Raw genomic sequence first — 11,547 nt, forward strand, 5'->3', positions numbered from 1 at the left:
ATTCTTTGACTTTATAATACATGAATCTTCAATATATAATTGAATATATTTACCACATATATTAGAAATGTAAAAGGGGAAATAATACATTCAAATTTATTACAATGGATTTCCAAATATATTTTGCTTTTGTAAGGGATGGTGTTGTGATTGATAAACAATCCCCTGAATGATCCCCCATCACTTACCTCTCACCAGGGCTTTGAGGAGAATTGTGTCGAAGTCATCAGAGCCCTCCTGTTCTCCATGAAAAACAGTAATGAGATCTCTCCTCTGATAAATACTCAAAGCCTGGACAAACAAACATAAATGACAAACAATCATTGTTTGAAACAATGTAATACTTTATCATTAATGCCTATGCATTCAGCTAACCCAATAGGCACACCATCAATCATCAGTTAATATTACCGTCTTATGGCAAAAAAACAAACAAACAAAACTTATAACTGAATACAAAATCAATTGTACACCTATATTTTAAAATTTAGGTTTGTAATTTTAAAAGGTTGAGGGAACAGAAATTATGACCCTGCAAAGCACTGAAACTATAGAGGACCAAAATTGATATAATTAAAAATAAAAGCACAAATATACAGTCCCCTCCAAAGGTATTGGAACAGCAAGGCAATAATGTTCTCATGCTTCGTTTTTGTTGTACACCCAAATGTCTTCATTTGGGTTTAACATTCACACAGAGGGTGGTATGTCCTGAGTTGTTTAGAACATCCACATGTAAAAACCAGGAAATAAAAGCTGACATTCTGAACTCCGGAGTCATGCTCATGTTTTGATGTTAAACTCAAATGTCTTCAATGTACAATAACAAAGCAAATAGCTTGCGGTTCCAATAATTTTGGAGGGGACTATACGTACTTTGTTTTTCCTTTTCTTTAAAGGAATCATGTAACAATAGACTTTATTTGAGAAATATTTATTTTAGATTGTTTTTATACATTTTAATAAAATATCGTCACATGAATGTCGCCATGTTGTTCAAGCTGCAATGCATTCTGCGTAAGGGATGTCTGCTTGGTCAGAAACAGTGATGATGTGAGGATGTGGGTTTTCTGTGAATGTATTTTATTTTATTGCTCAAACAAAACATGGACATTTTCTGTTGATACTCAGTTGCACATTCCTCAGTTATAAATAACTGTCAATATTGTACAGCATGTAGCCCTTCATTTGTTTTTTATGTTTTATTGTTGCGTGAATTGTGCTTCGATTGTTTCTCATTTTGCTGTTGTTCACGTGAGATCAACTGTCCTCCTCGTCACAATCGCATCTTTCCTCCTACTGTGCATTTTCTTGAAGTCTCAGAAAAATCTCAATCAGGCTACAAAACAATAGCTCAGCTTTCTCTTATTCTTTTGTCTCAGAAAAACAACAACTCGCGTTAGATCCCATGGTAACAAAGAATAGCACATGGCGCCTGGAGGTGGGGCGCTATATCTCCGACAGACAGGAGGCATCACCCTGCTACAGAGCCAAGCCGGGGCGGGGGAAACGTGGTCACTCTGAAGTAGAGCCGGTGGAAAAGGGGCAATTTAGCCCCTGTGTTGTCGTGTCAAGCCCCTGATTGATTAAAGCTATCTCTCTAAGACTTTACGTCTTCTGTTCCCCACTGGATCCTAGTCATTCTCATGTCATAGTTTGTCCATAGCTTGTCACTGTTAGCTTACCTGAATTTGTGACCGTGTCTCGTTCCTTACCTGTGGATCCTGGTGTTGTATACAGCTTTGGACATCATTAAGCTTATTTTCTCCACTTTACTCCTGGGTCTGATCGCCATTCAGTCCTCATCAACAATAACCCACTTCATGACAGAAGGATTCAGCCAAAGAAGATGAGATTCGTGGTTTCTTCAGAAGAAGACAGAAGACCCTGGGATTGGAGAGGTAGGCATATTTGGTGCACTTCTGTGTGGTGTGCTCCCAACGCTGCACGAAGTCACTGCGAGAGTCAGGAGCCCATTCTTGCTTTGGAAGCCTACCTCTGTGGATATGAGTGGTCAACACTTTGCATTTCCTCTACCAGGAGGTTACTAGTACCAACACCCCGCATTCTGTCTACGAGGGTTGGCCAAGCTCTGGGATGCTGCCATTGAAGTCAGCTCTGCGCCGCCTCCAGTTCTGGATCTTTGACAACTCAGATTGCCGCCCCTGGTTCCGCTTCCATGGATTGTCCAAGCTTTACCACAGCCAGCCCCATGGCTTCTCCTCCAAGCCCCACCGCCACCAGCCCCACGGCTTCTCTAAGAGCCTTCCAGCATCCCTGAGCCTGCCAAAGGTTCCCTATGGCCGCGTGCCAGGCCTCTGGATGACCTTTGAGGGTTCCAGTGTTGACGCGACCGTCGGTTGAATCTTAGCTTCATTAATGAAACAATGAATGATGCATACCTCTGATCAGACTGCATGATCCGGGTAAGTAGTTCTATAGCTCTGTGTTCAGTCCGGTAACAGCTGTTTAGAGTCCAGTCTTCCTCCAGACATAAACGGGGGTGGCAGTAGTGCTGCCGCTGAGCTATGTTAGTACTTAAAAGAGCTTCCAGCACTGCCTGTCTTTGATGTTTCTCCCAGTATCTGTAGCTCTGTGTCCAGTCCGATAAATTGTATTTAGAGTCTCGTTTTCAGTGCAGCATCGGATCAGTGGTTTCACATTCAGTTAGCGTTTAAAGAAGCCTTCAGCGCTGCCTGTCTTTGATGTTTCTCCCAGTGTTTTTCGCCATCTAGCTGGTGGCAGGGGGTTTAGGTGCTTTGTGGATAAAAACTGTCGGAATATCATTTGTTTATAGCTTCTGAAGGTATTGTAGAGCCTTCGTCAGTTATGCTTATACAAATGACTTAAAGTCTTCTGGAGAGAAATGTTGAGAGCACAAACACAGGTCCTTCGGAAGTTGTGCTTGGCTCTCTCCCATTGTGCTGTTCTTTTTACATGGGAAACGATCCAGAATTACCTCACTGTTTGTTTCCAATTGTTCAGATACTGCACGGTAAGCTAATGCAGAGGTGTATGTTTTTTTCCATCTACACTCATTTTCAATCAGCAAGAATATTAATGAAAAGTTAATGTATTTCAGTATTTCAGCTCACAAAACCATTATAGATTAATTACATACACAGGTGTTTTAAAGCTTTTATTTGTGTTAATCATGATTTCCTGGTTACAGCTAATGAAAATATGGCATTTAAGATTAGAATAATATATTAACAGTAAAAAAAATATATATTTAATGTCTGCTTAAAGCTTATTTTCAAAAAGTACTTTTAATCTGACATACAAGACTATTCGGAACTCATTCTAATTTACTAAATACAGGTCCTTCTCGAAGAATTTGCATATTGTGATAAAGTTCATTATTTTCCATAATGTAGATTCATTGCACACCAATTGAAATATTTCACGTTTTTTATTGTTTTAATACTGATGATTTTGGCATACAGCTCATGAAAACCCAAAATTCCTATCTCAAAAAATTAGCATATTTCATCCGACCAATAAAAGAAAAGTGTTTTAATACCAAAAAAGTTAACCTTCAAATAATTATGTTAAGTTATGCATTCAACATAACTTGTTCAGGAATCCTTTTGCAGCCTTCAATGCGGCGTGGAGGCAATCAGCCTGTGGCACTGCTGAGGTGTTATGGAGGCCCAGGATGTTCCGATAGCGGCTTTAAGCTCATCCAGAGTGTTGGGTCTTGCGTGTCTCAACTTTCTCTTCACAATATCCCACAGATTCTCTATGAGGTTCAGGTCAGGAGAGTTGGCAGGCCAATTGAGCACAGTAACACCATGGTCAGTGGTTTTGGCACTGTGAGCAGGTGCCAGGTCGTGCTGAAAAATGAAATCTTCATCTCCATAAAGTTTTTCAGCAGATGGAAGCATGAAGTGCTCCAGAATCTCCTGATAGCTGCTGCATTGATCCTGCCCTTGATAAAAAACAGTGGATCAACACCAGCAGCTGACATGGCTCCCAGACCATCACTGACTGTGGGTACTTGACACTGGACTTCTGGCATTTCCTTCTCCCCAGTCTTCCTCCAGAGTCTGGCACTTTGATTTCCGAATGACATGCAAAGTTTGCTTTCATCCGAAAAAAATTCTTTGGACCACTGAACAACAGTGGTCCAAAGTGCTGCTTCTCTGTAGCCCAGGTCAGACGCTTCTGCTGCTGTTTCTGGTTCAAAAGTGGCTTGACCTTTGACCTGGGGAATGCGGCACCTGTAGCCGATTTCCTGCACACGCCTGTGCTCTGGATGTTTCTACTCCAGACTCAGTCCACTGCTTCCCCCAAGGTCTGGAATCGGCCCTTCTCCACAATCTTCCTCAGGGTCCAGTCACCTCTTCTCGTTGTGCAGCGTTTTCTGCCACACTTTTTCCTTCCTACTGACTTCTCACTGAGGTGCCTTGATAAAACACTCTGCAAACAGCCGATTCGTTCAGAAATTTCTGTTTCTCACCCTCTTGCTTGAGGATGTCAGTGATGGCCTTCTGGACAGCAGTCAGGTCAGCAGTCTGACCCATGATTGCGGTTTTGAGTAATGAACCAGGCTGGGAGTTTTTAAAAGTCTTGGGCATCTTTGGCAGGTGTTTAGAGTTACTTTGTTGATTCAGATGATGAGGTTAATTGCTCGTTCAGAGAACCTTTTCATAATATTCTAATTTTTTGAGACAGGGATTTTGGGTTTTCATGAGCTGTATACCAAAAATCATCAGTATTAAAACAATAAAAGACCAGAAATATTTCAGTTGGTGTGCAATGAATCTAAAATATATGACAGTTTAATTTTTATCATTACATTATGGAAAATAATGAACTTTATCACAATATGCTAATTTTTTTAGAAGGACCTGTACGTGTTGGGAACCGGGGTTTTGGCTCTTTATTGAGGATTTTCTGTTGCTTGCTGCTTCCCTCTTCATCCACTAGATCAGTGTTTCTCAACCCTGGTCCTCAGCCCCCCCTGCTCTGCATGTTTTAGATGTGCCTCTATTCCAGAACAGCTGATTCAAATGATTGAATGATCATCAAGTACTACAGAAGCCTGTTAATCACCCAGAGATACAATTCAGGTGTGTGGCAGAAGGGAAACACCTAGAACATGCAGGACGGGGGGGCAGTGAGGACCAGGGTGGAGAAACACTGCACTAGATGGTGCCTAGAGGCTGCAACACCTGGAGGGCGTGCATGCTGATTGGTCTCACCTGTGATCTATCACCTAATCATTTAGGAGTGCAGGTCCTTCTCAAAAAATTAGCATATTGTGATAAAGTTCATTATTTTCCATAATGTAATGATAAAAATTAAACTGTCATATATTTTAGATTCATTTCACACCAACTGAAATATTTCTGGTGTTTTATTGTTTTAATACTGATAATTTTGGCATACAGCTCATGAAAACCCAAAATTCCTATCTCAAAAAATTAGCATATCATGAAAAGGTTCTCTAAACAAGGAAGTAACCTCATCATCTGAATCAACAAAGTAACTCTAAACACCTGCAAAAGATTCCTGAGGCTTAGGATATCATTGAATTGATACTGATATTGATTGATATTGATATGAATTGAATTCAGCTACACAAAGGAAATTGGGAAATTGGGAGAACCCGAAATGGCAACAGTCCCTCATGACAAAAATAAATAGAAATGTCAAAGCAAATAAAGATTAGTTAAGGGCTTTGTTCAAGTTTTTCATGGACATGTGACAACAATTTCTTCCACTCCTAAATGAGTCATAGTTTCTTATTCTCCCTTGTCCTGTTTGCCTCACCTATAATTAACAATTGCATTTGTGACAACACCCATGCTTTCTAAGAAAAGACATCCTTTCTAAGAAAACATGTGTTTTCTTAGAAAACACATGTTTCTTAGAAACATGTGTTTCTAAGAAAGCATGGGTGTTGTCACAAATGCAATTGTTAATTACAGGTGAGGCAAACAGGACAAGGGAGAATAAGAAACTATGACTCATTTAGGAGTGGAAGAAATTTGTTGTCACATGTCCATGAAAAACTTGAACAAAGCCCTTAACTAATCTTTATTAAACACATGTTTTCTTAGAAAGCATGGTTTCTATGGCTGGTATCTAGTATCTAGGAACTTACAGTATCGACCAGTTTTTCAAACTCGACCTCAGCTGGGAAGTGTTTCCGGGCCTTCTCACGAACCCAGTCACAGAACTCTGCGCTGACACTCTTGTCAGCCTCCCCATCTGCTGCAGGAGGGGTAGGGCTGAGGACCACTGCTGTGATGAAATCTGCTGCCTTACCAGAACCAGCAAGAACCAACCAGGGCGTTGATTTTTTGAGGGATGTGTCTATTCTCTGAGCCAGTTAATGAAAAAACACACATCAAATTACTACAACAGCGTACTGCAAATTCAGGAGTGTAACAGAGAACAAGCAGGACTAGCATAATCAAAGTATTGTCAAACATTTTCAGTAAAAGTGTTATAATCCCCAAAACAATCTTTGACAGCAGACATCTTATGATACTTTGAAGAATAAAGCTTAACCCTTACCCAGGCTCTCTTGAGGGGGCTAGATTATTGTTAATTAGTGTTATAACAGTGAGACAAGATTTTAATATTTCTGGGAAATCTAAAAAATCTCAAAGACTTAGGGAATTTTAATCAACCCTTCTAAGTGTTAATTAAAAGAAACAATCCTTCTTTCAAAGACTGCTATTGTTGCTGACTAGTCTGGTCCAGGTTTAACTGGTCCATATATTGTTTGTTTTTTGCTTGTGTGTTTTAGAGGTAAATTAGAAATGAAAATTTTATGTTTTCCCATAATGAAGGTCTCATAAAAGTTTTAAAAATTCCTGCTCAGACCAGAGATATTCAATTTAGCTTTGCCCACTCCAGTTAATATAACTTATGTAGAGATTCTAAAATAGTCATGGACCGGTGTAGCTGGATCAAGTTTCAAAGGCATTTTGTCAATGCAGACTCCCATGTTCTCTCACTTTTTTAAGGACAGGTGGGACAAAAACAATTTTCATCTGAAAGTAGAATAAGATGACATTTTCTTCCTATCAGTTTTTAGTGCCACTTTCAGTACCCTGGGTTTGCAGCCATTGTATACCCAGTCATTTATGTACTTTCTATTCCTAGCATCCATAGGACACAGACTTTTTTGTGTAGTTTTTGTCTGTGGTGACCTCCTCTATTGCTGATAGCTGCAGAGTGTGGCCTGAAGTCTCAATGATGAGAAATGCAATGTGCTCAGAAAGATGAAAGATGGCTGTGCATGGAACAATCCCCCGTGGGCCAAACACATTGGAGTTTGTGAAAATATATTCTAGGACAAAGTTTGTCCTTCCTGTGTTTGTAGTCCAGATTAAAAGTAAAAGAACATGTCTTGATGATTTATTCCATTGTTATTGCTGTACCTTTCCAATAATAACCTCATAAGTTATTATTGAGGTGTGCCGATCGATTGGCCGATTTCTGTGAAAAAGTGTATGATCTGATTAATTTGACTTATGTATAATTTATGGTATGAGAGCCGTACTGCTAAATATTATTTTACTCATTGCAGGTTTTTCAGTTGTCCTTTTGACTGAATAGCTGCTGTACTGTGCCAGCAAGTATTTTGCATGTTTATGTCTAAATTAGATGAATTTACTGCCAGATCATTTTTCCATTTTGCCAGATCACATAGCAGCATTTATATCTAAAGCGAAAAATTAACAGCCAATCCAGGTGATCAGCAGAGATCGGCCTCATGGGTGATCGGTATCAGAATCAGCAGCAAAAAACCTCATCGGAGCATCTCTAGTTATTAAGTATAATAAAACTCTTTTCCACTTTCAGGCATTCTCACAGAAGTTGAGATCTACGTGACTTATTTAAAATCTATTACAATTACATATTTGGCAAAATATGAAATACCTTTTCTTAGCTCTAAAGCTGTAACCCTCATAAGACCATCTAAATGGGTACAACTCACAGGACAGTGGAAGGTTCTGGTAACTTAGGTTTTTGACAAAAATGTTCCAGGTCACATGTTTGAAAAAACAAACCTTTAGAAACAATCATTTGCAGTACAAAATGCAGTGCTGAATTCATGAATGAGTTTCCTCACCTCCAACATTCTGGTTTCTCCTGAGATAAGCATGCAAAGGACAGGAATTTCAATACTGCCACTACCTGTTGTTGGGTGAAGAAAACATAAAATATATATTTTTTATGCAGCAAGAAGCTTAACTATCCAGGGAACTGACTCCTTCAGACATTTCATTGTATCTTGGGTGTAACCCACAGCAACAGATACAAGTCCTATAGACCTAGATGCAAAAACATAATGAATCAAACTGATTTGTTAGAAAGGATGTTTTCTTTAGTTAAAATCAGAAAAAGTTGAAGGCAATGTCAATAACTAAAACTTGTTTATTGTTCCCTCTTCAAAAACATAACAGAAATGGCAAAAGATGATATTCTGCTAAAGCTCAAACTGTCAAGCAATAATATTTTTATGAAGGGGTATTTGGTTAATGACATTTTGGTGATATATAAGCTATATTAGAAAGATTGGTGTAAAAATCCTATCTTTGTTGCATAATGCATCATGCAACAACCGGGTGGATTGTCTGTTTCTCTTCCTTGGATCACTTTTCATAGGCTGTGGAGACCACAGAATCCAGCAACAGCAGTTGGAAAGATGTCTTATGTCTGATTTATTTCCTAATTACTGTCTTACACAGGAAAAACATAGGCATGATGTGCTAACATGCTGGTAGGGAAGCTTAAAGTAAAGTAGCCCACAGGGTCACCTGACCTTTGAAGCTGTGGTGTCATTGTGCTGAGGATAATTAGAACACAAAAATAACTTCCCGATTTGATTGATTGGTTCCTGGACTACCTGAAATGTGGTTCTCCAAATTCCAGCACGGTCAATGTTAACAAGTCTAAGCAGTGTGTCTATGATTTCAATGAACAAAGAAGAAAAGAGAAATGAGAACAATGAGGTATGAATAGTGTGCAGGATTTTTTAGCTGTTTACATGATCATTTGGTTAGCTGATGGTTTTTATACCATAGTGTCAATTCCACACAATTTCATGATACTTATTAAATGAAGTATGGCCATCTCTTTTCTTTTAAAAACTTTAGACACGAAAGTCCATCTCACCCCACATGCCTGTGCGCTGATGGGAAATGTAGTCCTCCAGATTAACTTGAAAGACTGCCTCTCCACCTCGCTGGCCAATACTCCCATTGTCCACTAAGAGGAAAGCTTGGCAGCTGTTGTCCAAACAGTATGTATCATGTGTTGTGTTCTGGACATAGTAGCGAGCTGGGAAACTTCCCTTCAGACCGGCAACACAAGAATCCAGTGGTTACCAAAGCCATTGTTTTCATGCTGAGGTTTATAACATTAGACACTTCACACTCTGCAGTGGAACAAAACACAATAGATTCAGTACCTGGGCGTTGACAAGCTGCTGTCTGTTGTGTACCAGACCCCAAGGCGTCACTCCAATCGCAATGACTTTTTTCTGGGACACAGCTGAAGCTGCAGCCCCATGGTCTTTCACAGCCTCTCCTACACAGCGGGAAACACCCTCTTTCAACCCCCCTGTCAAAATCCATGCTCCTGGACAAATACAGTTAGTTAGAAGGAAGCATGGNCAATATTCTAATTTTATGACCAGCACCTGTATATGAAAGGGAAAATCTCAACTTTGTTTTTTCAAACATTTTCCTGGGTGTGTCGGAACAACGTCCAGGTATTACATCATCTTTTGAAAACATAAACACTGAAATATCACAATGTCACAATGCTGGGTACAAAATTGCTCTAATTTTGCTACCAGCAGAGCAGTCAGTACTTTCTAACTTTAACTAGCATTAGGATAAAAGAACAAAGTGTTCTGTGAATAATGGCTCCCTTTGGTACGCAAAAGAAATATTTATAATACATCATATATCAGGTTTTTCGCTTTACTGATAGCTCAAAAAATAACAACGAACCAGAGCTGGAAGCGGTGGCTTGAAATCCGTTTGTATTCCGCACACAGAGAATCTACGAATCATCTTAAGCCGCTGTCAACAAAGCATAAAAATAGAAATATTTCCATAAAATCTTAACACTGAAATGGGGAATACATCAAAGCAAAATTAACTAGAGGAAGTGAGACGTCAGATGAACCTTTGTCCATAAAGCAGTCGTTTCAGACTTAGCTGTTGCGTTAAACATAACAGCCTAATGTGTACCGCCATCCCACTGCACAATTCATTTCACCATTACTATTTTATATATGTGTATGATTAACGCTCATTGCACGGCTCGGCTCACAATCTCTCTGTCGGAGGCCCCCGCTAAAGACAGCTTGAGCTTGAGAGATTTTTTTTCCGAGTCATTTAAATTTTTACACTTCCATTTGCTCGCCTTTTAATTTAGCGTATAATGATGCCATTAGAACAAAAATCCATCTGGAAGTTCTGTTGGGAGCAGTTAATGTTCCATGGCATTTTGCTGCTAATGCCATCGCGCCGGCATTGGCAACAGATGCTCTGAAAGCAACAGATACATTCTTTTCCAGCATCATTACAATTATGCCCGTGTCCAGGATAAATGTTGCTGCTTGTTCAGGACTAAAGATACACAGCAGACTGCATCACCGCCAGTGAATTGGATATTTTTATGCCTTTTCATGCAATAACCGAGGTCTGCAAAAGCATATTACTCATCTCGCTCAGAGGGAAGTTAAGAAAATAATGAGAGGGAAAAAAAAACATTGTTAAAACTTGAGATGATTTGACATTCGTAGTGTAAGAAAAAAAGTATTCAAACCCCTTGACACATTAGAACCAGAAATCTTGAAGCCTTGTTAGAATTTTATGTGATAGATCAACACAAAGAAGTGCGTAAATGTAGAAGTGAAATGATAAATGGCTTTTATTTTTGTGTTTGTTTTTCAAATAAAGACCGCATATGTTTTGTGCAGTTCTATTCAGGCCACCTGAGTTATTATGGGCATCTTACCTCTGCTTAATCCTCAGAATAGGTGGACGGTCATGCATTTGTAGGTCAGAAACTGAGCCGTAATCTTTCTATTTGTTCTCTGGGATGTTCAAAGATTGGAATATTTTTGTCTGTTTGTTTTAAACCCACCCTGCTTTATCTGTGACCCGTCTTACATGTTACTTGGCGTTGTTCACTAATGTTCTCCAACAAGCCTCTGCGGCTTTCAGCAAACATCTGGATTTTCCCTAAGATTAAATTACACATAGGTGAAATCTAAATAATTTGAAATTAGAAGTCACAAAATTTTAGACATCATCCAAACTTCATGCAATTAGTAATTTCAGAATTTTATGCCGATCTCTCACATAAATCCTCTCAGATCAGTGGCTGCAACGTGATCAGATATGAAAGAGTTTTGTGGCTATGAATACTTTTACAGGACACACTGAACACATGCAGCTTTGTTTCAGTCAATGTCTGCTCATCTTGTCGGGGTTTAGCTGCACTTCTGCTGCTGACCCCTTCTCCCACCCACCAATGAGCGCGCTTGGGCAGTTTGTCTTCTGT

The 11,547-nt window shown here is 39.4% G+C and overlaps 1 protein-coding gene across 1 annotated transcript in view; it reads right to left on the reverse strand.

The window, feature by feature from the left end:
* LOC106947797 (transient receptor potential cation channel subfamily M member 5-like) overlaps window positions 1-9,642 on the reverse strand; it is a 26,869-nt gene extending 17,227 nt beyond the window's left edge. Inside the window, exons 1-5 of the mRNA XM_015033038.1 lie at window positions 9,437-9,642; window positions 9,142-9,319; window positions 8,096-8,160; window positions 6,113-6,331; window positions 186-291 (exon numbers count right to left, since the gene is read on the reverse strand). Of these exons, the coding sequence (XP_014888524.1) occupies window positions 186-291; window positions 6,113-6,331; window positions 8,096-8,160; window positions 9,142-9,148 (397 nt within the window). The 5' untranslated portion in view covers window positions 9,149-9,319; window positions 9,437-9,642. The remainder of the gene's footprint in view (window positions 1-185; window positions 292-6,112; window positions 6,332-8,095; window positions 8,161-9,141; window positions 9,320-9,436) is intronic.
* Window positions 9,643-11,547: the final 1,905 nt, after the last annotated feature.

The sequence above is a fragment of the Poecilia latipinna genome, unplaced genomic scaffold (genome assembly GCF_001443285.1).
Source record: "Poecilia latipinna isolate Pla-1442-1.1 unplaced genomic scaffold, P_latipinna-1.0 Scaffold256, whole genome shotgun sequence".
NCBI lineage: Eukaryota > Metazoa > Chordata > Actinopteri > Cyprinodontiformes > Poeciliidae > Poecilia > Poecilia latipinna.